Source organism: Pelodiscus sinensis, chromosome 8, assembly GCF_052426305.1.
Source record: "Pelodiscus sinensis isolate ZL-2025 chromosome 8, ASM5242630v1, whole genome shotgun sequence".
NCBI classification, from domain to species: Eukaryota; Metazoa; Chordata; order Testudines; family Trionychidae; genus Pelodiscus; species Pelodiscus sinensis.
The window spans coordinates 41,910,829-41,938,803 of NC_143059.1; the positions used below are offsets into that span (position 1 = coordinate 41,910,829).

General features: G+C 39.6%; 1 protein-coding gene across 9 annotated transcripts in view; it reads left to right on the forward strand.

Moving 5' to 3' along the window:
• IDE (insulin degrading enzyme) overlaps positions 1-27,975 on the forward strand; it is a 135,328-nt gene that overhangs the window by 63,767 nt on the left and 43,586 nt on the right. For all 9 annotated transcript variants that reach the window (XM_075935171.2, XM_075935172.2, XM_075935177.2 and 6 more), the window contains 5 exons: positions 550-630; positions 10,041-10,144; positions 16,798-16,900; positions 18,025-18,147; positions 21,522-21,604. In XM_075935171.2, coding sequence (XP_075791286.1) covers positions 550-630; positions 10,041-10,144; positions 16,798-16,900; positions 18,025-18,147; positions 21,522-21,604 — 494 coding nt within the window. The remainder of the gene's footprint in view (positions 1-549; positions 631-10,040; positions 10,145-16,797; positions 16,901-18,024; positions 18,148-21,521; positions 21,605-27,975) is intronic.

Below are 27,975 nucleotides of genomic sequence, written 5' to 3' on the forward strand. Positions count from 1 at the left end.
ATCATGGTCTTAAAAAGGTGTTTTGTACGATCAAAACAAGAAAATATACTTGGTAAAAGATACTTGGTTGCTAGATGTTACAGAGCAACTGAAAAAAAGAAAGATTAAAAACACAAAGAATTGCTTCTCTGGAATTCGGTTTAAAAGTTACAAAAATATATGGGCTTAGCACAGAGAAGTGCAACAAACCCAAAAATAATGAAAATGACCTGATTGCGTCTGACTAACCATTCCCTGTTCTAGATATTCCTTGTCTTGTTTCCTGTCTGAATCCATATATTCCAGCTCTGCTCCCGTCACACAAAGACACCAGCAGAAAGGTCCTGCTTCCAATTCAAAAAACCCACACTCTGTTTCCATTAGCTCTCCTAGCTTCCTTCCAACATTTCCGGATTCCTTAGCATTCCTGAAGACTCTTTAGGATCCACTATCTGTGGATTTTAGCCCTTACGGGCAGTTTAGTAAACTGAATGGCTGGGATGTCCAGAAAAGTAGTGCTCCTCCCATTCATCACACCATCCATAATAAGCTTAAATTTTTTTTTTTTAGGATCTAAATGCTGTGGCTTTCAGATTTAAAGATAAAGAACGACCACGAGGTTATACGTCGAAGCTTGCAGGGATTTTGCATGTAAGTAAAGCATTTGTATTTTGGGCAATATCTCAATGGAAAGAAATGTTACTATTCTTCTACAAGCAATGTATTCCACACATGGGGTATGTATGTGTGTCATGCACTGGTGTCTGGAATCTTTTTACAAGCAGTGTCACTTAGCCCTCACATGTGTAGTTCTCCTTGTGCTCTGAACCAAGAGCATTAGAGGCAGAGAGGACAGATGCCTCTCCACTTTCTTCTTTCCACTGCAGGATGTAAGTTGTAATCTTTGGTGTCCTTAGCTCCTTTCTGCTGAATCACAGCTTTAAGTATATTGGATATAGTTAATTTTTAGAAGTTTAGTACCAGTGCCGAACCAGAGAATTTGCCAAACCACAGAAGGGCAACATTGTCTAGCGGCATTACCAACACTTCCACTGCTTACTGGGCTATTAGAAGACATAAATAAACAGCACAGAACACTGAGTGCCAGGACTGGTAGCTGTAAACAAATTTTTATAGGATCTAGAGAGATTCAACCTGTAGTTTATATGGTATAGTATTGTATAATTAGTATTTTACCTCCTTTCTTTTCCACCTGGGGAATACAATCTGTCCATTCCTACCAAAAAAGCAAAATTGTATTTCCTGCCCTTACTGTTTTGTCTGTGAGCAGCAAACATCAACATTGCCTCTGCTGCATAGGCAAGAATCACATCTTTGCCAAGCGCATCTGACACACTTCTCTTCTCAGTTGAAATTGAACCAGAGACTTAGAAAATATCCGGTGGAGAAGGCAATGAGATCCCACTCAGATCTGAGCTGGTGGACCCCAACCCATCCCTTGCACACACACATCAGTCTCAGCAAGTGAACAGGAGCATGTTCTGAACATGAGCGTGGAACCACAGGTGAAGAATTTTAAGCCTAAGGAAAAGACTTCCCAGGAGAAAAGGCTTCCCAGAAGGGGCGCACACTCAGACAGAGAAACAAATCAATCGTCTTTGTCAGAAACTGCTCTGAAGAGAGAGGATTCCTTTCTGATCCCATTGAAGTCAGAAGTGCTTGGGTGCAGGGGCACTAAGAATTTGAGCCTGAGAAAATCATCTTGTTAGGAAAAGATGGCAGACGAGGATATACAGATCTAGTGGTTCAGATGGCAACGACTCAGGATAAACTGCTTCTAGTGCTCCCATCCTGTTTTAGAGTCAGTGTTGTACCAATATCAACAGAGCCCTGGATGGATCTGACTTATGCCAGAGAAAGAGACCATCCCAAGAATGCAGAATCATTCTCCCATCTCACCTGCTGTGCTTGAGGTGCAGCCATCAGTACCATTGGTTCCACTGATCCAGCCTACTCACCTGTTGAATTGGAGGTCCCATGAGAGTCTCTATGGCACAGGGTAGATGCAGCTTCAAAAGCCTAGATAGAAGAGCAGGATTTCAGACTTTGACCAGACATGATCGGCCCAGAGACATTTTATACCCTATACCACTGGATGCTTTACCCTACTGACTGTGTTCTTAGACTGGGGACACAACGCTTACTCTCTAAGTCTTGCAGCTGCTCAAGAGTCAGTCAGGTTTTGTACACTTGTTTAGCAGAGCATGCACATCAGGCAGCAAGTGTTAAGGTGCTCCTCCCCTCCACCCCCCACTGCTCAGTAACTGTTGCTCCTGCCTTGGATCCCCTGGCCAGTTGCTCCGAAGATCTTCTTGCTTGCTGTGGAGAGGAGAGGAGTCGCTGATATCTCCCTACCCATGTATCCCATCTCGATAGAGCAGGGCGAGCAGTGCTCAGGAGCAGGATGGAGCTGCTGGCAGCTGCTGGTGAGTGCCTTAAAGAGAGAGTGCACGATCTCTTATAGACTTCGCCAGCAGCCAGCACATGCATGCACACATATATGCTTGCTCTCTCTCTCTCTCTCTCTCTCTCACCTCCCATCACATGCTTCTTCTTGTTACGTATTGATATTTCCTGCATTGTACATTGTATTTTCTATCATTTTATTCTTTCAAGGTGCTGTTGTGTTTTTTTGACTGGTCTATGCATTTTATAATTTTATTTCTCTCTTGCTTCAATTTAATTCTTTGAGTAGTGAATCTTAAAATGCCTAATCTGTTCTTGCTGGAGTAATTATCTTTGATAACTTTTAAAAAAAATACATAATGTATATAGGTTTTTTGTTTCTATTGATAGCACACATCTGAATATTACCTTGATATTGGTGCACTGTAACAAAATTCATTCTGCACATGAATGGAAAAAGAGGGAACATTGCCTACTGTTTCTTTTGAGAACTGTGGGAGTTTTACTCTATGTGGTCAGGATTGGTGCATGAACTCTTTGTTGTCACCCAGTCATTCGTGCCCACCCTCTTCACAGTATTCAGAGGAAGGTGAACCAGATCCACCAGTTCTGAGGGTTACAGGAATGATTTCATTGTCTTCACTGGATAAGGCAGTTTCTCCCTCTTCTCTGTCTCTGCCAGATGACTTTAGGTAATATCACGAGCTAATGCAGATGGTGACAACAGAGCTACAGATTCAGCTTGAGGAAGCCCAGGAGCCACAGCACAGATTGTTGCACATCCTATAGTCTTCCAGTCCTGGTCCAGTGGCCCTTCCCATCAACTCCTGCACCCCCATACCCTCAGTCTTCTGCCACAACACTTCTGCACTATCCACACATCGCAAATCTGTGTCCTGAGCCCATCATACTTCCAACCTCCCTGAGCCCCTCATATACGCCAACCCAAACTCCTGCATCCTCACATCCACAAGCCTGTGGCTTGCTCAGTACCCCAACCCTCCACCTGAGCCCAACACTCCCCAGCCTGGAGCCCCCTCCCCGAGCCAGCATCTCCTTCTCCACCTCCTCCTGCATCCAAATTCCCTCCCAGAGTTTGCACCTCTCACCCCTTCCCACACCCAAATCCCTCTTTCCCACCCCAGAGCCCACATATACTGTCTCGACCCATTGAGGGTCTGGTTAGACTTCAGGAGTTTTTCCGGGATTCCAGAGGTATCCCAGAAAAACTCTTGCGCATCCAGGGACGCGTTTGTTCTTCCGCTTTTTTTAGCGGAAGAACAAACGTGCTCTTTTGGTAACCCCTGTATTCTTCATTCCATAAGGAATAAAGGGGCTTCCAAAAGAAGGACTTTTTTTGACATTTGGCTCAGTGTAGACAGGCCAAATGTTGTAAAAACCTCTTCCTACAGAAGAATTGGGAAAAAAAGCGGCAGTGTAGCTGTACCCTGAGAGTGTATAAGGGCTAGGGATAGCAAGTGTTGGGGAGGAGGAGAACAGAGAGGGTGGGGCTTCATGGAAGGGGTGGGATCTTGGTGGAAGGATGGGGCAGTAGATCTTGGCTTGTTCTGACATTTAAAAAGTGATCATGGGCATAAAAAGGTTGGAGACCACTGCTCTAGAGAAGTTGAGAGTACCACCCAAGAGCTATCCTTTCCTACAATCAGTCTATTCCAGAAGAAGACAGATTAATTTTTTCATTGACTTGAGGACAACACTTCACTTGCTGAACATCTATACTTCCACCCCGCAAGAGAGAACATCATAGACAGGTATAGGGTAAGATTAATTTATCACTAACATCTTTGGGAGCCACCATTTAAGAGACAGAATGTTTATAGATGTAGGAACCAAGCCTCTGCAACATCCACCACCACATCATGTTCTAAGCCCTCCCACCTCAAGGAAAAGGTTTCTTTTGATGGGGCAATTGAGATCCTTGTCCTCATATTGATGCCTCTTCTTTCCCCGCCTCAGATTTTTGGAGTCCATGTCTTACTCAATTTGCCAACAACTGGAGGACCCTAATGACATGAAAGATACATGTTTTCACAGATACTCATCCAGTCCATAGGAGATTCCTTGAGTTCCTCATCGGTCAAGATGGAGAATGGGACCTTTTTGCATTCAAACAAACAGGAAACATCCTTGATACTGCTCCAGAACAGCCCAAGAGAGAGAGACTTGATTAGAGATGCCCTTCTGATATAATGGAAAGATCCTTCCTATTCTATTAATACCATAAACTTTATGGAAGATTCCTCGTGACAGAGCTCAAGTCATCCTTATTTCATCCAACTGGCCAAGACAGTTCTGGTTTTACTGACCTACTGAAGTTTTTAGCTCAAGTCACCTGTGAACACCATTCCTCTTTTGCTGGATCTTCTACTACAACACGGGCAAGTTCAGGCACCCCAATCTGGGACCACTGCAACTCAGACCCTGGTATTTGGATAGCTGTCAAAAATTGAGCACCCTTGTTTCAGTAGGATGCAGTCCATTCTTAATTAAAGCAGAAAAGACTCTATAAGGAGCTGTTACTCAGAAAAGCATTTATTTATTCTCTTGGGTTTAGTCGTGCCACTTAATGCAGAATCCTTTGTGTCCTAGAATATCTACATACCCCTAAAGTCTTCAGATCTTACACTCAGTTCTCTACGAGTGCATTTACAAGCAATCAATGCATTTCACTCTCCAGTGGATAATCATATGATCTTCACTCATCCTATCACAAATACATTTCTGGAGGGTCCCCTCAGATCATTCCCACGTTTGGTGAAGTTCACACCTTAGTGGGTCTCAGTTTTGTTCTATCTTTCACTAAACCTTCCTTTGAGCTTCTAGCCACGTGCCTTGTGGCTTATATGAAGGTTGCTTTTCTAATAGCCATATCAGTTAGGTGACTCAGTGAGTGGAGGGAGGAGCATTCATGGCAGATCTGCCATATACTACTGCCTATAAAGGAAAGGTGTCATGTCTCTATCCTGGATTTGTCCTTAAAGTAGTTTCCAAGTTTCATGAGTCAGGCCATTCGTTTACCAGTATTTTTCCTAAACTACGTCTTAGATGAAGAGAGAGGGCTGCATTCACTGAACATCTGAAAGGCTTCGGCCTTTTATCTACAAAGGACATTAGAGATACATCTAAACTATTCCTTTCAGTAGCAAAGAGATCTGGAGATTCAGCTATATTGACACATAGACTTTGAAAATGCATCTCTAGTTGTATTGTTCTTTGCTACCAACTAGCTTGCATTCCCCCTGCAGAAGAGAAGAGGGCTCATTTCATCAGAGGGCAAGCAGCGTTGACTGTATCCCTAAAAGTGGCCATGTAAATAAAGCCCTGTATGTATCTTCACAAAACAGTCTGGTCCAGTCTTTCACTCTGGATATAGCTGTGGGGACAATAGTATTACAGTCAGTTATCTTCTGCATCATTGCAACAAATACCTACTAAAGTCTGCTTATTAAGTTCCCGTATGTAAAATATATATAGAGGCCATCAGTCAAAGAAGAAATGCAGTTTATTTACCTGTGACTGCAGGTTCTTCAAGATTCATGATCCTTATCTGTATTCCACTATTCATTCTCCATCCCTTGTGCTATGGATTGTTTGGACAGCAGTAAGAGCAGGAAATGGAGTGACATTAGCCCACTCCATTCTTATGTCCTTTGTGGCAGGTGCGTGGGTCAATGGGTATAGCTTATAGAAAGTAAATAAATAAATCTGGACTCAGGCACGTCGTGCACGTGTGTACCCATGTATAGAATACATATAGGGACATCTCGAACGTTGAGTATCAAGTAAGTAACTTCCATATTTTAATTTTTAGAATTGCACTGCATAAAAACCTATAATAGATATTTGAAAAAGTCTAGAATTTGTAAAAGAAACATTTTTGCTATAATGACTGCCATAAGTAACAAATCAAGAGATAAGAATTTCTTCTGGCTTGGTAGAACTGATTATTCAGTTTTGGGCTGGCCATATGATTTGTCTCTTAAGAGGCCTGAAACTTGTGAATTTGTGAAATCTTGTGAATTTCCTCACTGTGCACTTTCCTGATAGTTCTATTGTGCAGTATTAAAGAAAAAGAGGTCTACAATGAACCAGAATACAATTTTTAAACTTTTTTAAAAGATGACAATATTAAGAATTATATGCAGGAGACATTTTCTGTTAAAGGAATATTTTTAAAAAATCACCTATTCTAACACCTTAGATGATTAAAAACAGAAATGCATTTTTTCAATCTAGTTGATTTTTACCAGTTAAGATATTTTTTACTTTCTGCAATTTACTTAATTTCATTTCTATTTTTACCAATGAATAAAACCCAGTTCTAGCTGTTTTTTATACTGTAGATAGCTGAATATTGGCTTCCAGAGGGAAAGTATAAATCCAAACCAAGAGTATGTTCCGATTACATTTTGATTCTTTTTTAATCAAACACTTATCAATATGTTTGCAAAAAATCTAGTAGTAATAGGCAAACTTTTTCATAAGACATCTAAACTTAGCTCAGTGTCCTTTTTCAAAAATGGTATTTCTGTGTATTGAGATTTACAGTAAACTTCCGATAATCCGGCACCGTTAGGACCCAGGAGGTGCCGGATTATCAGATATGCCGTACTATCAGAAGGGAGGACTATGAGGGGTCTGGGGCTGAATCGGGGATGCCTGCAGCAGAGCAGCTGGAGTGCTGCTGGGTTGGTCCTGTAGCGCCAACCTTTGGCGCTGTGATACCAACCCGATAGCACCCCAGCTGCTCTTGGGGATGCCTGGGGCAGAGCAGCTGGGGTGCTGCCAGGTTGGTCCCGCAGCGCCGCTCCTTGGCTCTGCAGGGACCAACGTGGCAGCACCCCAGCTGCTCTGCCCCAGGTGTCCCCAAGTCAGCCGTTGCTGATACTGATCAGTGGCTGACTCCAGGAAGCCCAAGCCAGAGCTGCTCTGCCTCGGGCTTCCTGGAGTCAGCCGCTGCTCAGTTTCAGCAGCCGCTGAATCAGGGACAGCTGGGGGGCTGCCGGGTTGGTCCCGCCGCCCCGAGGGGCAGCGCTACAGGACCTACCTGGCAGCACTCCAGCTGCTCTGCCCCCCGCTTCCCCGATTCAGCCGCTGGTCAGTTTTAGCAGCTGCTGAATCGGGGAAGCTGGGGGCAGAGCAGCTCCAATGGTCCGGCTACCCGGAGCACTTCTGGGTTCCTGATGGTGCCGGACCATCAGATGCCAGACCATCGGACTTTTACTGTACTATAGACAGACCAATTAAGGCAATTCTTTTCAGGGATATCATCTCTGGCAGTGGCCAATATAAATGCATAAACCCCCATTGGTACTGATTTGAGAAACTGTAGGGATTAATTATTTTAATAATAGGTGTATAATGATTATACATATTGGGTCATTGCTAGGAGTACTCCAGAGACAAAGGTTTAACCTGAGTACCAGTTTTTTTCTTTTGCTGTCTTTTTAATTGTAAATATTAAGTTTGATTCTGCCTATGACTAGCCACAAACTAGTGAAATATTACATTTTTGTTTACTTGCCACTGGTGAATAATATGGTCTGAAACTGAAAGATTGACTCAAACCAATCTGATCAGTATACTTTAGTTACTCTGCTGTCCTCTGGTGTTTCAAGGTAATATCTATTTAGCATAACTCAAGAGGAGGTCATCTTGTAAAATAAACTGTACATTAATATTTTGTTTGGTTAAAAGTAATTACATGTTTATCAAATGGAGATGCAGAGCTTTGTATTTATTTAGGAAAATAGAACTTTGAGAGAGTAAATTTTGGACTAGTCTAGCCCATTGTAAATAAAGTTTTACTGCCAGGTTGTTTCCTATTTGTCCTTCTTTGGGTATGATGTCTTCTAAGGCAATGGTTTTCAACCTTTTTTTAATTTATTGGCCTATAACAGATTTCAAATGGAGGTGCGGACTCCTTTGGAAATCTTAAACATAGTCTGTGGACCCCAACTTAAAAACCACTTTTCTATGATAATGACAAGCTTTTGTGGACCCCTTAGATGAAGTCTGTGGATTCCCAGGAGTCCATGGACCACAGGTTGAAAACTGCTGTGAGAGTTGTTTTCTAATTCAGGGTATCTCAGCTCATGCATTAGCTCACCAGATTGTTTTAAAAGGCCACATAGTAGTTCCTGCAGCCTGTCCCATGCAGCAGGCAGGACTTGGTTCTCCAGTCTGGGTATTGTAACCTGTAGGGTTGAAGTGCCACTCAGGTTTAGCGCAACTGCACCTCTGTCATGATGATTGGGGACTGCTTGGGCCAAATTTGAATGAATGATATTGTGAGCCCATGCACCAGGTCACAAAACCACTTCCACAAATTTGGCCCAGCTGATCTCCTGTTAATAGCATGGAGCCAAACCTAAATAATTCAAGTTTTTTTTCCCCCCACGGGACAAAATAAAGGTTGCACCAAAATCTGACATTTCATACCTTTTGAATATTTTACTCTGAATCCATAAATCTGACATTTCATACCTTTCGAATATTTTACTCTGAAGCCTAAAATAGATTAGGGTTTAGTATGTAATTTTATTATGAAAGCCAGATTCTATTCATTCTATTCATCTCAAAAACTCAATATATGATTTTTCCAGATAAGCAGTCTTGCTCTCATACATCAATATACATATAACTCTCCAAATATAGTCAGTAAAGCTAGTTGTGCTTCAGGTACAGGAGGAGGAGAGACAGTCAAATGATATTTTCATATATAGCACTCAGATATTATGGTTCTTAGAACCATACAAACACTTGTATAGATGGAAATGCAATGTATACTATGTATCTGAGACAGAAGTCTGATGTGCTATTTTATACTTTCAAGCTTTGGGCCCCTTGAAGCAGAAAATGTGCAAGAATGGGGGCCAAGTCCTTTGCAAATCTTGCTCCTCTGAAAAGGCTCAGCACAAGCAGCATCAGAAATTGAGCAGGTCCAGCTTGACAGACAGACATATAGTCAAGATATCTAGAAGATGTACTGATTTCAGTTTCTCCTTCATAAGTTTTCCATCATTAATCTTTCTTTTTTTCAGTTGCTCTGTAACATCTAGCAACCAAGTATCTTTTACCAAGTATATTTTCTTGTTTTGATCATACAAAACACCTTTTTAAGACCATGATCTAATTATTGTGTCCCATAATGCAGGAGGTTCTGTGTGCACGTGCCTAAGACTGCAAGGCTATTAAGAAATTACAGATTGTTGGGTTTCTTTTAAACTCTGTTACTTTGAAACTAACGTACTTGGTAGTGTGGATGCTCTGCTTGTTATTTCAAAATAAAGGATTTATTTCAAATTAACTACTTAGTGTGTAGATCCAGGGCTACTATTTACTGCTCTTAACTTTAAAAACATCCTCCAGGGGTCACTATTTTACCATATTATTTTTACTTAGTTTTATATTAATAACTACTATAGTTAGGGATGTTTCTTTATATTGTTACGGTATAATATATACAGAACCTAACATAAAAATTCTCTTTGCAATAATTACTCTTGAATTCGGTTTTTTAAATGAATGTGTTATAAGCCTTTTTTGCTTTAAAATGTTTTCTAGTTGAAAAATATGACTTACTCTTATTTTATTATTTTTGTTATTTTTAGTATTATCCCATAGAAGAAGTGCTTGCTGCTGAATATTTACTTGAAGAATTTAGGCCTGATTTAATAGAGATGGTGCTGGATAAATTGAGGCCACAAAATGTTAGGTAAGTAAAGTTTAAAATATAACTTAATATTCTGTGATGAGAGAGAATTACTGTAACCGTAATAAAAAACATTATGGTGCCTACTACCATTTGTAATGTAAAAATCATTACAGGAGAGCCTGGTAGCATTACTGTTATAAATGTCCCCATTGCAAGATTCTGTTTACAGTCACTTATAATGTTGTGATACTTAAACTATTTGGACTATAATTTTCCATGTTTGATGGTTACCTCAGTCTGATTTTTTTTTTTTTTAATTCAACTAAAATTATTCAGACTTTTCCAGGATCAAGGCTAGTGAAAAACATTGCCTTGCCCAAGTAAAAATAAAGATTTTTTTTTTTTTTAAATGTTTAGGCTACTCTGTGCTCTTGATCAGGCATTTGAATTTTGATAGGAGAGTGGCCTTTGATTTAAGGATGAATTTTCTGCAGTTCTCATGAAAACTCAGCAACATTTTTCTGAGTTATGAGCTTTTGAATAATCTTGGTTTGAATATGCTCAATAGAGACTTCTTCAAATTTAGCAGATTAAAATCTCCAAAGATTCCATTCTCGCTAAACATGCCACAGCCCCTCACAGAGCCAGTGTATGACTGGACTGCTCATGTGCCACCCACACAGAATAACTAAGCATGCCCAGCTTTCCCTGTAATTTGCTGTTTTACCTACCACTTACAGCACCGTTTCATATTTCTCAATAACGCTTCTGGGAAAATGTATAAGCAATGCAACTATCTCCTCCTTGTTTCTTTGTCAGATTCCTTTCTTACTATTTTTATTTGCATTACTACAGCACCTACGATCCTTTCTTCTTGACTATATTGTGCTAGATGTACTTAAAACACAGAACAAAAATATAGTCTGTGTCCTCAAGGAGCTTATAATCCAAGGCTACATCTACACAGCTTCCCTCTTCCGCAAAAGCCTATGCAAATGAAGTGTGGATTAGCATATTGCCGCACTTCATTTGCATAAATAATTAGGAGCCGTTTTTGTACAAGAGCCATTCTTCCTGAAAAAATGAGGAACAACGGCTGTTGTGCAAGAGGGGGCTTTTTGTGCAAAAAGGCGCTGTGTAGACGGTGCCTTTTTTTGGAAAAAACCTCTTGTGCAAAACCAGCTCCTAATTACTTATGCAAATGAAGTGCGGCAATATGCTACGTGAGTCAACAGTGTGACGCTGTTGCAAAAAAAGGTAAACGTGATTCTGGGATGTGTTAACAGTATTGTGAGCAAGACACGAGAAGTCATTCTTCCGTTCTGCTGTGTACTTATCAGACCTCAATTAGAGTATTGTGTCCAGAGAAGAACAAGAAAAATGATTAAAGGTCTAGAAATTATGACCTATGAGGGAAGATTGAAAGAATTGGGCTTGTTTAATTTAAAAAAGAGAAGACTCAGAGGGGATATTAAAGTGATTTTCAAATCATGGGTCTTATAAGGAGGAGAGAGAAAAATTGTTCTCCTTGGCCTCTGATGACAGGACTAAGATGCAATGGGCTTAAATTGCCACAAGGAAGGTTTAGATTGGATGTTAGGGAAAAGTTCCTACCTGTCAAGGTGGTTAAACACTGGAATAAATGGCCTAGATGTTATGCTTATAAGAAGCACATGGGATCTTTTTCAGGGGATTAGCAATGCTTTATATGCTTTATAAAGATGCACGCACACACGTACATCCTGCAGATGGTTCATAGTTACCAGTCCATGGTGGCTCAAGTAAGTCTTACTGGCCAGGCAAGGCTGATTGAGTGAAGAATCGGGGGTTCCACTGAGACGCCTCTGAGGCTTGGCTTGCGGGACTGAACCCAGAGTCCCATAGCAAGAGCTTCCCTTCTTATACATGTAAGTTCCCACTTGGATCTATGGATATTGCAGTGTCATGTTGCCATCATCCACCCTTAGGAGGTGTTAATCTGTTTTCCAGATTTACCCTTTGATGAGGATTGTCAGGCTGCCCGTCGTTTTTTCTTACTCTTTGGAGGGTCTCTGCCTGTCTCCAGGGTTCATTAATGCTGCTAATTTAATTCAGCCTCAAGACACAATGCATGTTTCCTTGTTATCTTCAAAGTTTCCACTTCCTGATCACGTGGGCAACTATGATGGCTTTCACTCACACCCACCCACCACTCACACCAAACAATTGTACAGAATTTCAGAAAAGATGAATAATTACTAGAAGACACAATTTAGTTGGTGATGAAGACAAGAGGTATATCTTAATGCTGATAGGGAGCAAGGCCTTATAGCACTGGTTCTCAACTCGTTTCAGTCCATGGACCACCAGGCCATTCAAAAAATGTTCGTGGACCAACTTCTTTTTGATACATGATAAAAATGAGCAGACAACAAACATTTTGGTTGGAAATTTATTTCTTACTAACAGATTAGTGGATTCTCTTCTCACTGACAAGCTTTTCAATGTTTGGAGTGGTACTTGATAATGCACAATGAATATCGCTTTCCACTGCGAGCCAATTTCTCTGTTTGAACTTAATGTGTGACAAACACAAAAATCCAGTCTCTCACATATAAGTTGATGCAAATGGCAAAAGAAATCTGACTGTGTGCTGACAGATTTGGGTAACTCCCGGTCATGCTGGCCCAAAATTTCTCTATGGTAGACTGCTAGTACATGTCTTGAGCCGTAAAATCATTTTTCAGATCCAAGAATTCCTCCTGCAGATCCTCTAGAACACTATTAACATCTGTTGTAAATGGATTCCTGATGAAAGATAATCCATCCCTTTTTATGTCCACCTCCGGAAAGTATCATTGGAATTCGTCTCGTAGCGTCTGTAAATGATCGAGAATTTGCGTCCGAATGGCTTCCTTTTTCCCCAAGCATGGCATCCACATATGGAAATTGAACCAAATTATTGCCTTCGACTCTTACGATCCAGAATTCCAATTTGTTAAGAAAAGCCTTGATGATGCTTTGGTGAGAGAATTGATTTGCACCTTTCCCTTGCTGCTGAAGATTCAGTTTGTTCAAGATTCCAAAAATATCGACAAGATACGCAAGTTCTAAATTTGACTGCGTCAGCACATTTCGGAATTCCTCTTTCCCTTGAGCCTAGAGAGAGAAATCCAACTCCTCTCTCAATTGAAAAACTCTGAGTGTGTTCCCTGCTGACAACCACCGTACAGAAGTGTAGAACAGCAACACATCAAAGTCGGAACCCATGTCCAGGCAAAATCTTTTGAACAGCCTGGTGTTCAGAGCCAATGATTTGATGTGATTCACCACTTTCACCAAGCCTTTGAAAATGGCGTTCAGTTGATGAGGCAATGTTTTTGACGCCAAAGCTTCCCTATGAATGAAGCAATGAACTCCGGTTACCATTGGAGCTCGCTGTTTCACCAGTGTTTGGAAGCCCGATCTTGAGCCCAGCATGGCAGGTGCACCATCAGTGGTGACACCCACAAGATTTACCCAATCCAGACCATGTTGCGGTTGCGTCTTAGGTGATGCTATGGATGACATGCCGCATGCTTGTGAACATGGCGTAAAACAGCCTAACGGCAGTGCCTGCTCACGCCGTTTGACATTGGACAATATTCTTGTGGACCACCAAAAAAGTCTCCATTGACCACCAACTGAGAACCACAGCCTTATAGTAACATTATTTAATCATGAGAGACAGAGCGAGAAATAGAAGCAGATAGATCTTATAAGCAAGTCGTTATACATCAAATCATTATACATCATAGCTACGTCTACACTGGCCCCTTCTTCGGAATAGCCATGCTAATTTAGAACTTTGGAATAGGGAAATGTGCGGGGGATTTAAATATCCCCCGCGGGATTTAAATAAACATGGCCGCCACTTTTTTTCCGGCTTGGGGAAAAGCCGGAAAAGAGCGTCCAGACTGGTGCGATCCTCCGGAATAAAGCCCTATTCCGGAGGATCTCTTATTCCTACTTTCAAGATCCTCCGGAATAGGGCTTTATTCCAGAGGATCGCGCCAGTCTGGACGCTCTTTTCTGGCTTTTCCCCAAGCCGGAAAAAAAGTGGCGGCCATGTTTATTTAAATCCCGCAGGGGATATTTAAATCCCCCGCGCATTTCCCTATTCCAAAGTTCTAAATTAGCATGACTATTCCAAAGAAGGGGCCAGTGTAGACACAGCCCTTGTGTATAGTCTTATAGCCTAATATAATATATAGATTCCTACTGTTTTCTACATCAGATGATGCCCTCACCCCCCAATTAGAGATGTAAAATCCCATATAATTGGTTAATCAGTTAAATGGGAAGTAAGCTAGGCTGGAGTTGCCTGCACATGCCACTGCCCCACAGCTGGGCTGGAGCAACTCATCACCGTGACAGGTAGCGGCTGCTCTAGCCCAGCTGGAGCAACCCCTGCCTGTGATTCCCCTCTCCCCTGCCACATACAGAGACTGCTCAGGACATCCCAGATTAGCCCCTACTTATAGCCTCCCCTCCCTGACCACTGCAGACTGGGACTGCTCCAGCCCCCACTGGTTAACTGGAACGGATAAGCATCATCCATTAAGAATGATGCTTGCTGGTTAACAGGTTAAGCTTTCACTTCCCTGCCCCAATGTACCTCTATTACAAGGCACAGACTTTTACACAAATTTCTGAATTTTTACTTTTAGCATTAGTGAAATCCATATGTCTCCAAACTACTTGCATGGCATCCCTCCATGCCTGCTAAAAATATATTCACATAATCACTAGTTAGTAGAATAATGAAATGTAGATGCATGCACAGTTAAGAACCACTAGCATTCCATACGTTAAACTTTTCTACTGCATTTTAAATTCCATAAATATTTGGAAAGAAATGCACCCATTATTATTTAAGACTGATACTCATCATATCTAAATGCCTGATCAGTACCCAGTTGTGTGGTACAATCACATGAGAGAGTATCCGTAGCTTGAAGAGCTCCTCGTAACCTAATAGAATTCCAAAGCACGTGTGTTAGTTGTAGATGTTTAGTGTGTATTTTAACTGTCTGCACAAAATTTGAAATTTTGTTGATTATTTTGCTAATAACTCCGTTATGAAATGTTGAATTTATGAAGAAGATAATTTGACTTTTCTGGAAGTGCAATAATTGTTTCACAATTCTCATAAAATGTATATATTTTTAATCTACTTCATGATTCCTATTGAGCTTCTTTGTTGACTATACCATTTTGCAGTAAAAACTGTTAGGGTATGTCTACACAGCAATATTATTTCAAAATAATTAAAATAACTTAGTCCACATCTACACAACAGGCAGTTATTTCGACATAATGTCAAAATACTGTCAGGCTGGAGGACTTGTACTCTGACTCCTGTAATCCTATTGTACGAGGAGTAAAGGAAGTCGGAAGAAGAGTGTTCTATTGTGAAATAAGTGCTGTGTAGCCGCTCCCAATTTCAAAATAAGCTATTTTGAAATAAGCTACGCAATTGACGCAGTTCAATTTGTGTAGCTTATTTCGAGTTAAGCCCTGCAGTGTAGCGCACTCTTGGAGAATTCAAGGTTTTTTTGGTGCCTACTGTATAGACTGCTGAAAACATCTAAGTTTATAGTTAGTTATTTGCATTGTTTCTCATTTTTATTCTAGTTTTCTCTTTCTTGGCTATGTCTCTTTTAGTCTTCCGATAGCACTTTCTATTTTAATCTCTGTAGATAGTCAATCACAGTAAAGAGATCCATTGCTAACCAATAAACAGCAATTCATGTGGAAGTTTGCAAACAGAGTTCATTATGCAGGAATGGGACCTAAATCTGTGTCTTACAAACTAGGTCATAGATAAAATTTGTATATTGAAAATCCTATCTTTGTGTAGTCACTACTTTACTATATTTTTCTTAGCACCTACATCAGAGATCAAACAATTAATGAGTCCTATTGCAGATTTTATATAGGATTTCTTAGGATCATTGTTTTAAAATTGCTCTACAAATAATAAAACAAGATGGAAAAACCCAATAAATTAGAAATTATATGCAAGCTTGCACATAACCCCAATCTCTAGAACAGAAGTGGGGAACCTTTTTCAGGTCCGGGGTCACTGACACACAGAAAAATCAGTAAATCCTCGCTGACATGGCCCTTGATTGAGACTTTCCCTGTCTCCCCCCTCCTCTTCTCCCCCTCCCTCTGCATCACCACCAGTGCCTTGGGGGGGCCAGTCTAGTAGAGTTTGTGTGTTCCACTCCCACATTTGGGCAGCAGGAGGGCGGGAGCACCAGCACAGGCTCCCAAAGTTGGGGGAGCCATGAACCTTGGTGGCAGAATCCAGGTAAGCCAGAGGCCGCATGTGGCCCCCGGGCCTGAGGTTCCCCAACTCTGCTCTAGAGCTTTATGTATTATGAACAGTAAAATGATTGTGGCTAAACAAGCACAAATTGAAGTATATGATCGAGGGCTTATGATTGTGTATTTAACTTCAGTGTACTAGTTACATTTGGATACATGCATATGGTTGGCCTAAATAGTCCTTAAAGTTTCATTTGAAGGTGGTATTCATCAGTAGTAGGCACTGTGCATCTTAAATTGCTTCTAGTTCCATGCTGGGGATTACTGTGTTTCAGTGGTGAATGACGTGATCTCTTAGTTATTCTGTATATCTGTTGGTAGAGTACTTTACCTAAGTGTTTTTATTTATCTGTTTTTAGGGTTGCAATAGTTTCTAAATCTTTCGAAGGAAAAACGGATCGAACAGAAGAGTGGTATGGAACACAGTACAAGCAAGAGGCAATTTCTGATGAAGTCATCAAGGCATGTTAAAACAATTAGTAGATTTCCATTTCTGAAATAAAATTTTTGTGTGTAGATTTCATTACCCATTTGTGAAAAGGAGAATTTGCACTTATAATTCATTGCTAATGCAGTTGTAAGGGTCTGTACAGCAGCAATGAATATTAGATCCTCATTTAAAAATTAAGGATTTCTGTCTTGGTTATAAACTAATTTTCTTTCTTCTCTAAAAATGCATGATCCAACATTAAATAATTTTGTTTTTCCAAAAAGGGGTGAATTTTTAAAATGATATAATCATATGTAAGCCAAAAGTAACTTTTATGAATTATAATTGTCCTGGAATTATATAATTATAAAGGAATTTATAATAGAAATTATAAGTTCTGAGGCTGATTCAAAATATGTTTTGTTTTGAATATAGTGTGCAAAATTTGGTGGATTTCTGAAAACCAAACCATAAGAAAAACAAGGGAAGTGAGAAACAGCCCTCCTGAAATAAAATTATCAGTCCACTTTAAAATGAGTTGGTCTTGCAGTATGTTTGAAAGGCCTACTCACACTTTCTCAGACCATCCATCCTAGTCTGGATTGAACAGAAAGAGTATAGAAACGCCTCGCCATACGCAACATACCTAATTAAACAAGTAGAACCGAAGCTGGAAGAATTTACACACCCATACCCACCTGAAATGGTAGAAAGATTCCACCTACCAACACCAGTATATTTTTTCTAATTATCTTTTACTTTCCCATTTCTCTCTCGCAGAAGATTATCTCTTATGGCTGGCCTTCTCCCACTTTCTTCCCCAGTTAGGACATTCTAACAGGGGAAGACATTCTAATTGTGATCTTCCATCTTCTCACTAGTGCATGCGTGCGTACATACAGGATACTAAAACAAAATTACAATTTCTGTTACAGAGCTACAGGATTTAAGTACATACTCATCTACTTGTCAGAAATTTAACTAATAACTAGGGTTGCCAGGTGAGCTTTCTGTTCAGGAAACAAATTGAGAAAATATAACTGTCCGGTATTTTCTAAATACGATTTAATGTAGATTATGAGGTAATGTCAAGTATGTCCAGTATTTTTGTTGAAATCTGGCAACCCTACTAATAACCATGCTGTTGTTTATCCAGAAATGGGAAAATGCTGACCTAAATGGGAAATTCAAGCTTCCAATGAAGAATGAGTTTATTCCTACTAACTTTGAAATTTTGCCACTAGAAAAGGATGCACCACAGTACCCTGCTCTTATCAAGGTAAAGATCTATATTGCTTACAACAATTGGAAGTTCTGTCAACCAGCTAGCCTGCTGGAAGATTAGCCTTTATTCCTGGATGAAAGCTGTCAATTAATATAGATTAATTTGTCTGATACATTTTATACATAAGTACAAAAGTTTAACTGTTTTCTTAATAACCTTTTAACTGGCAACAAAAAAGTACTAAATCGGCCATTTCTAGCTGAGCTGTGGACTCTTTCTTCAAATTCTGCTGAAAATGGGTCTGCCAGTAGCTTGACCCCTTTCTTGATCCTTTTGGACGTGTGTGAACTATGGACAAAAATAATATTGAAACTTCTTGATTAGAAGAGTGACTGCCACTAGATTTTTTTTTGAGCATTTGTTGGTAAGTCAAAAAGTAGGAAAGGTCATTCTGTTGAAGCTGCACATGAAAAGAGCTTGCATTTGCAAGCAAAGACACCTAACAACTTAGCTACCTTTTTGGTAGAAGTGAGCAAATACCCCCTATCATTTTCAGCAATGTTCCATATTTTTGAGTACAGTAAAACCTGTGTTATCCAGCACACTCGGGGATTAGGGCATTCCGGTTATCTAAAAATTCCAGTTATCTGAGGGTCCCATCAACCTAGGAAGAACCAATGAACAATAATAGTAAAACTCAAGTTTTTAATATTGGTAGATTTGTAGTGTGAGGCAGTTGGTCTCACATTTCTATTTTAAGTTAAAGATGATTAGTACTTCTGAAATAAAAATTTAAGCCAAACATGGTAAACCAAGCCAGGCCTGTGCACCTGAAGATGTGACAGTATTGTTGCTGGGGGCAATGCCGGTTAACATTTTCTGGTTAACAGAGTACCGGACAACAAAGCCTTCAATATACCTTAAAATCATTCCTCAGGTTTTCAGAGTCAAGAAGTAGTTTTACTCTCTCAAGAGTGATGAGCTTTGTAGACATATATGTAGGATGGACCTACTGCAACTCAATCCTGTTGCTTCTGAATCACAGAGTGGATATGACCTATTTGGCTCACCTGAGAGTTCTCTACAGCTCAGCCAGAGATATGTGTATCCCAGGGGGTACATACAGGTCTTCCTATGAGGTACATCAATTCATCTAGATATTTACCTAGTTTTACAACAGGCTACATAAAAAGCACTAGCAAAGGCTGTACAAACTAAAACTTCATACAATGACTAATTTTTACTGCTCATACTATACTGAAATGTAAATAAAATATCTGTATTTCACTTGATTTATATTTATACAAAATATAAATGTAAATATCAAGTAAGCAATTTTTCTGTAATAATATGCTGTGAGACTTGTATTTTTTTGTCTGATTTTGTAAGCAAATCGTTTTTAAGTGAGATATAACTTGTGGATATGCAAGATAAATCAGACTCCTGGGGTACAGTAGTCAGGAAAGGTTCAGAGCCACTGCTCTATGGTCTCTCCCACACCCTTAGTTTTCCAGAGATATTGAAAGCATATATGCTGGCAGGACACTAAATCTAATAGATCTCTTCAGTCTCTAATTTCTGTGATGCGCAACCTCAGTGAATAATACAATAAATTAATATTTTTATATAAATGATCAGCAGTAAGATATTTTGCCAACAGGCGTTGAGCCCATGGTTGTTGATGATGACGACGAGTAAGATATTGTAATATACGTTAATGTCATTGGAAATTCAAACTAATTTGAATTTCCAGTGAAGAAAACATATCTGTTCAGAACAGCACTCAAATATGTGTTTAAGTTCCAACTCATTGGGATTTAAGCACATAAATATGTGCTGTCTTGAACAGGCATCATTTAAGTTTGCACTTAAGTGCTTTCCTTAATTGGAGTCATAGAATAGGGACAGACATCAGGTTCAGTGAACAATATTGTTTTGTTTTCAGAGGCCTATCTTCAAAAGAACAAAGGTTAGAAACCTTTTTTAAATTAAAATTTAAATTTTACAGAAACTTGAGAGGCCACAATATACCAAAGGAAAGAACCATTTGGTACAACCTATAGTTAGTCTCAGTGTTTGAAACTTCATTTGCTTTTTAATTCGTCTTGTGGGGTTTTTTGTGTTTTTGTTTTTAAGCAAAATCTTCTAAAACTTCCTTGAACTGGCACAATGGACACAGTCATGGCCATTTTGCTATTATGTTCCTGCCAGCAGAGAATTTATAGTGAATTTTGTATAGTAACACAGCTATTACTAGGATGAGAATTTCCATTGCCTTAAAAATGAGTTATGTTAAAAATTCAGCATTACAGTGTAAGTGGGAGGTCATGTATGAGAAGTGAGAGATAAGACTTAATTTTTATATGTTAAAAATGTGTTGAAAAGTAAATGTCTTTTTGTATTAAATTGTATATACATACAGCATTTGTGGTGGTGGCAGCGAAGGAGATTTTCTATGTTATAAATTTAAAAAGCCATGCAAAAATATATTTATTCTTTATCTTTAATGGCCCCACTTGCACTCTGCTCACTAATCCATCTCTTTTTTTGGACTTCTTCTGGCATTCCAAACCTATGAGCAGTGACTACTGATGTTTAAAGAATGCTCCGTTCCCAGAAAATCAGCCTGTCATAACAGCGTTACCTCTTTTACCATATGGAAATTTTTTTTTAAAATGGTGGGGAGAGAAATGATAGCTAGGGTTAAAATATGAAGATTCTCTGTTTTTGTCAGTTTGTTTGCATTCCCTTTGGATTTTTTTTCCTCTACTGGGAATATTTTAAAATAAAACTTTAGAGGACTGTCTTTTTTAATCACTATTTTTTCCTGTTTTTAAATGGAGATTTTTGGTTTCAGTATTGTTATAACGTAATGTAATATGTGTTAATTTTATTTAAAGACAGTTGATTAAGAAATAATATACTTAGCCTGAAACATAGGGGTGAGACTGTCTGCAGCTCCAGTGCTGGTGGTGAAGGAAGCAGGACTGCTCTGGTGACTTTAAGTCATCTTTGTGTTCTAATCCTCTACTTCTCTTTGGAGTGAGTTACAAAGGCATCCTTGGGCTGATGTGTTAACCACACACTATCCATAATCTTCACAGTTCTGCATGATTCAGTTTTGCGTGATTCAGCCCTGTACATCTCTACATTAAACTTTCAAGAGTTCTCATATGGTAGCGTTTTGGTTATCTTCCATAGTTCCTGTTCCAGGGGAATTTTCCCTCATCTGGAAATGGAGTATTTACGGCTCCTTTATGCCTCTCTAGCCCTTTTATGTGGTATAAAGGAGCCATAGTGAGGTGGTTGTGTATACCAGTTATGTATAGAAGCAGTTAAGGAAAAAATTTAAACTGAGAGTGGAAATGATAAAATGCAGTTTGTAAAATAGCAGAATATAAAATGGAACTTTTTTTCCCTTGATACAGGACACTGCCATGAGCAAACTATGGTTCAAGCAGGATGACAAATTCTTTTTGCCAAAAGCTTGTCTCAACTTTGAGTTTTTCAGGTATGCAGTATATTAAGTGTATAACTCCCAAAAGTTTCTTATTTTTTACAGGAAATCTGCATTTAAATTGCAAAAACTTTAATGCATGCCTTAGCGCTTCAAAATGATGTAGGGTCCTGGTTTATTCTGCTTTGGTAATATTAGACAGTAAAACACACCAGGAAATCTCATATATTATACAGTAGTTGAAACAAGAAGCAGTGGGGTATTCAGATAAATATTTATGAGAAACTGGTAATAACATTACATACTTAATCCAGTCTCAAAACAATACATCTTAATCCCTGAAACACATCTTACAACAGCTCCTACTTTATTATTCAATTTGCCATTTTAAAGGTATTGTAATTTATTTATAATTTAAAAAACAAATTCAGTATTTGATTGTAATATTTTCATATTGAATATTATGCTTCTTTGGTTTTATACACTTTTTCTATAATCACAACTCGGAAAGGTTCTGTTCAGTTTCTGTAATGCATACACAGCTAATATTTAAACATTATTGAAAGTTTTATTTTATGATTATCAAGTCACTTTTTGATTTTGAAGGAAACGTCTTTGGTATCAACAGATATGGTGATCCCAAATGAAGATACATGAATCACATTGGTAGTATATACAGTAAAATTAAATCAAGTCCTTATTATTTTCTTCATGTGGAGTTGTACCATTTAAATAAATTGACAGAGGGAGGAAAGGTCAAAGCAAGAGATTTACTTTCCACTGGAATTCTCTCAAGATAGTTCTGGGAATGTGGCAGCCCATGGATCTTTCTTTTGGAGCAGGCATTTTCAGCTCTTAGTTTTGAAACAGTGTTGACTGTTGAAAGTCATGTGACTATGATTCCCACGCTGGCGCTAAGGAGCATCTAAATTATTTCAGAATCTTTCCTTGTTTTTCTTCATGGATCACTATACCGATTTTTAAAAGATTAGAGTATGAGATGTTATGGTCACTCATGGCTGAGCTGTTGAATGTTTATCTTGAATAGCCATTAGGAGTGTGGTACAGGTGCTGTTGACAGTTCTTTAAGAGTTTCTTCACTATCCTAGTAAACATCCCACATAAAAAATTGCCATGAATGTAATATAATAAAAATCAGTAGATAGTCATATAGATCCATTCTAAGAAATAGTCTGTTACACTCACAACACTGAAAGACAAAAACAGGACTGTGTAGCACTTTAAAGACTGACAAGATGGTTTAATAGGTGATGAGCTTTCGTGGGCCAGACCCACTTCCTCTGATCAAATAGTGGAAGAAAATTGTCACAACCATATATACCAAAGGATACAATTAAAAAAAATGAACACATATGAAAAGGACAAATCAAATTTCAGACCAGAAGAGGGATGGAGGGAGGGGAAGGGGGGGAGGTAAATGTCTGTGAGCTAATGATATTAGAGGTGATAATTGGGGAAGCTAATGGGTAAGATAATTAGTGTCTTTATTCAATTTTGAGTGTAAACTGTCGAATTTAAGCATGAATGACAGTTCAGAGGATTCTCTTTGAAGTGAAGTCTTAAAAGGTCTTTGAAGCAGGATGCAGGTAATCAAGTCATTGAGACAATGTCCTTTCTGGTTGAAATGGCAAGAAACTGTTTTTTCTTTGTGATCCTGTCTGATATCTGTTTTTGGGCATTGATCCTTTGGCGAAGTGTCTGACATGTTTGTCCAGTGTACATAGGGGACGGACACTTTCGGCATATGTGCAATCATATTGTATAAGGGTATAGGAGCAAAGGTGGAAAAAAACTATAGTATTTGCCTGTAACTCATACCTTCTGATACTTTGAATGTCAGCCTAGACAGATTAGACGATTGGGCCAAAAGAAATCTGATGAGGTTCAACAAGAACAATTGTAGAGTCTTGCACTTGGGACAGAAGAATCCAAGCATTGTTAAAGGCTGGTGACCGAATGGCTAAGTAGCAGTACTGCAGAAAAGGACCTGGGGATTACAGTGGATGAGAAGCTGGATATGAGTCAACAGTGTGCCCTTGTAGCCAAGAAGGCTAATGGCATATTAGGTTGCATTAGGACGAGCATTGCCAGCAGATCTAGAGAAGTGATTATTCCATTTTATTTGGCTCTTGTGAGGCCACATCTGGAGTATCGTGTCCAGTTCTGGGCCCCCCACTACAAAAAGGATGTAGACACGTTGGAGAGGGTCCAGCGGAGGGCAACCAAAATGATTAGGAGGCTGGAGCGCATGTCCTAAAGGAGAGACTTAGGGATTTGGGTTTGTTTAGTCTGCAGAAGAGAAGAGTGAGGGAGGCTTTGATAGCAGCTTTCAACTTCCTGAAGGGAGGTTCCAAAGAGGATGGGGAGAAGCTGTTCATGGTAGTGACGGATGGCAGAACAAGGAGCAATGGTCTCAAGTTACAGTGGGAGAGGTCTAGGTTGGATATTAGGAAAAACTATTTCACTAGAAGGGTGGTGAAGCACTGGAATGGGTTACCTAGGGAGGTGGTGGAATCTCCAAGCCTAGAGGTTTTTATGTCCCAGCTTGACAAAGCCCTGGCTGGATTGATTTAGTTGGGATTGGTCCTGCTTTGGGCAGGGGGCTGGACTTGATGACCTCCTGACATCTCTTCCAGCTCTATGATTCTGTGATTCAACAGTTACTAAACCACCCTGTCTGAGGAAATTTATTTCCTTTTCTAAATATTTATGTACAATAAATGACCAGTCTGGTATGCATCATAATACAAAGTTCTGAAAGTACAAAACAGAGCAATCTAATTAGTATCTATCTCTAAGGAAATGATGGAATCTGTTGACCTTACCTATCTTACAAAAACAAGAATTTAAAGGTAAGTGACTTTCCTCATCACTTCCTCCAACTCAAGAGTCCCACTGCAATATGCATGTCCAAAATCTGGGCACTTCGGGATGCACAGAGATAAGTTTTATGTTCTGCAGATTCATGAGAGGCTGTGAAATAGCTTCTAAATGAACTGTTAGAGATGCCGTCTGCAACCAAGTGCATGACAAATGAAAAAAAGTAATAGAGTTTTAACGTAGAGCAAGCAAAGGAGTTCACTTGGATATATTCAGAACAAATTGTGTTCATGGATTCCCGTAGTATGTTCTTTCTGAACAGCTAGAAGGAGTTGAAATATCCTACTTAAAATGCCAGAATGATCCACCTTGATTAGAGGCAAGGATCCAGAGATGAGATGAAGAAGGTGTCCTGATTTTTATAGTCAATTGTGAGGAGCCATGTGATTTGGTGAGATTGAGCACCATCATCTTCCACACAAGTGGAAATGAGATTTGGCTGTGTTTAATATTTGACCATGAGGTTACAATGTCTCTCTTGAGCCTGGTGAGGATTGCTGTCACCAGAAGAAATGTAGGACATAATTTATCTTCATGGGAAGGTGAAGGCATTCATGGATTTTTCTCAATTTTGTTCTTCCTCTTGAATACTGAAATTTTTGTGATCGGAGGAGTGGTGAAGTGGCTTATCTCAGAAGTCTGCCTTTTTTGCAAAAAATTTGAGCTATTCTGACGTGTTCCAAAATGTCTTTGAATCAGTGCAGTTCAGTCAAAGACTGAAAAATACAGTGTCCTTGTTAAATCAGATCCCATTATAACCCCACTATACTTGGTCAGTCTGACTGGCAAGGAAACCAGAAGGGCCTATATTTTAGGTTTCCCAAGGTTTTGACAGATGGATATTCAAATTTGACACTGATTTTTTTTTTTAATGGGTATAGTCTACATTCCTATTTTGGAATTTTGTTTATTTGGAAATGTATATTGGCACACATCATTGAGTACTTTACATTTATGAAAATAATAAATTATAAAATAGCCAAATGCTAGCATTTTAGCTTCATGGCCAGTGAAGCAACTGTCTGCTCCATTTTTTTGAAGGAAACTAGGCTGTGACTTTGAAAGAAGCTTAAGAGAGCTAGGTGATTAGCTCCTGTTGACTTTCATCAGAAGTTGTATGATTCTCTTAGGTTTCTTTCAAAATCCCAATGCTGATCCCCAGTTCTCTTACTAAATTCTGCCCCAAAACTTTTAAGTTTATAAGATAAGTCTTATACTTGTGGCCTAAAGCTTGGTTAAGTTTGGCACTGGCAAACTACAGGAGGGAGCAGGTTCCAAAGCGTGGCTCCATCACTGAGAATTCTCTGCCATGTGTGGAAAAGCAGAAGCAGGAAGGGGAGTGAGTTCTCTTTGATTTCACACAGTTTACACTGTGTAGATCATTGCCAACACGTTTCAATTCATGTATGAAGTACTGGTTTAGAGGACTTTGCTTCATTGTATTGTGTGCTAGCTGAAGTTTCTAGGTATTTTGTAAGCATAGGCTTCAATTTGTTTTTACAACCATCCACTCTGGATGTTATAAAGATGTGAATTGTTGTGGCTAAGTCAGCATCACAAAAGAACTGCTACCGTTTCGCAGGCTAACTACATCGAAATAGACACCATGTGCAAAAGTTGCCACTTGAGGGGCGATAGTGGCTTCAGTAGGAACCCCTAGGTTGTGAAATGTACTGGCAAAGACTAGACATAGACTCCAAAGGAAGGTGTGTACCCCATTTTTGCCATTTCCCAAAGCCACTTAAACCACTTCCCCTGACCCATTTACTTCTCAAGTACTAGAAAAGAAACAGACTTGGTTTGACCAAAAAAAAAAAAAAAAAAAAAAAAGGTCTCATAGAATAATAGGACTGGAAGGGACCTCGAGAGGTCGAGTCCAGCCCCCCGCCCTCAAGGCAGGACCAAGCTCCGTCTACACCATCCCTGACAGATGTCTATCTAACCTGTTCTTAAATATCTTCAGAGAGGAAGATTCCACCACCACCCTTGGCAATTTATTCCAATATTTGACCACCCTGACAGTTAGGAATTTTTTCCTAATGTCCAATCTAAACCTCCCCTGCTGCACTTTAAGCCCATTACTCCTTGTCCTGTCCTCAGAAACCAAGAGGAACAAATTTTCTCCTTCCTCCTTGTGACACCCTTTTAGATATTTGAAAACCGCTATCATGTCCCCCCTTAATCTTCTTTTTTCCAAACTAAACAAGCCCAGTTCATGAAGCCTGGCTTCATAGGTCATGTTCTCTAAACCTTTAATCATTCTTGTCGCTCTTCTCTGTACCCTTTCCAATTTCTCCACATCTTTCTTGAAAAGTGGCGCCCAGAACTGGACACAGTACTCCAGCTGAGGCCTAACTAGTGCAGAGTAGAGCGGCAGAATGACTTCACGAGTTTTGCTTACAACACATCTGTTGATACAACCTAGAATCATATTTGCTTTTTTTCCAACAGCATCACGCTGTTGACTCGTATTCAACTTGTGGTCCACTATGACCCCTAGATTCCTTTCCGCCATGCTCCTTCCTAGACAGTCGCTTCCCATCTTGTATGTATGGAATTGATTGTTCCTTCCTAAGTGGAGCACTTTGCATTTCTCTTTATTAAACTTCATCCTGTTTACCGCTGACCATTTTTCTAACTTGCTAAGGTCATTTTGAATTATATCCCTATCCTCCAAAGAAGTCGCAACCCCACCCAGTTTGGTATCATCTGCAAACTTAATAAGTGTACTCTCTATCCCAATATCTACATCATTGATGAAGATATTGAACAGTACGGGTCCCAAAACAGACCCTTGGGGAACTCCACTTGTTATCCCTTTCCAGCAGGATTTAGCACCGTTAACAACAACTCTCTGACTACGGTTATCCAGCCAATTATGCACCCACCTTATCGTGGCCCTATCTAAGTTATATTTGCCTAGTTTATCAATAAGAATATCATGCGAGACCGTATCAAATGCCTTACTAAAGTCTAGGTATATGACATCCACCGCTTCTCCCTTATCCACAAGGCTCGTTATCCTATCAAAGAAAGCTATCAGATTAGTTTGGCATGACTTGTTCTTCACAAACCCATGCTGGCTATTCCCTATCACTTTATTACCTTCCAAGTGTTTGCGTATGATTTCCTTAATTACCTGCTCCATTATCTTCCCTGGGACAGACGTTAAACTGACCGGTCTGTAGTTTCCTGGGTTGTTCTTATTCCCCTTTTTATAGATGGGCACAATATTTGCCCTTTTCCAGTCTTCTGGAATCTCCCCTGTCTGCCATGGTTTTTCAAAAATCATAGCTAAAGGCTCAGATACCTCCTCTATCAGCTCCTTGAGTATCCTGGGATGCATTTCATCAGGACCTGGTGACTTGCTGACATCTAACTTTCCTAAGTGATTTTTAACTTGTTCTTTGTGTATCCTATCTTCTAAACTTACCCTCTCTCTGCTTGTATTCATTACGTTAGGCACACCTCCAGACTTCTCGGTGAAGACCGAAACAAAGAAGTCATTGAGCATCTCCGCCATT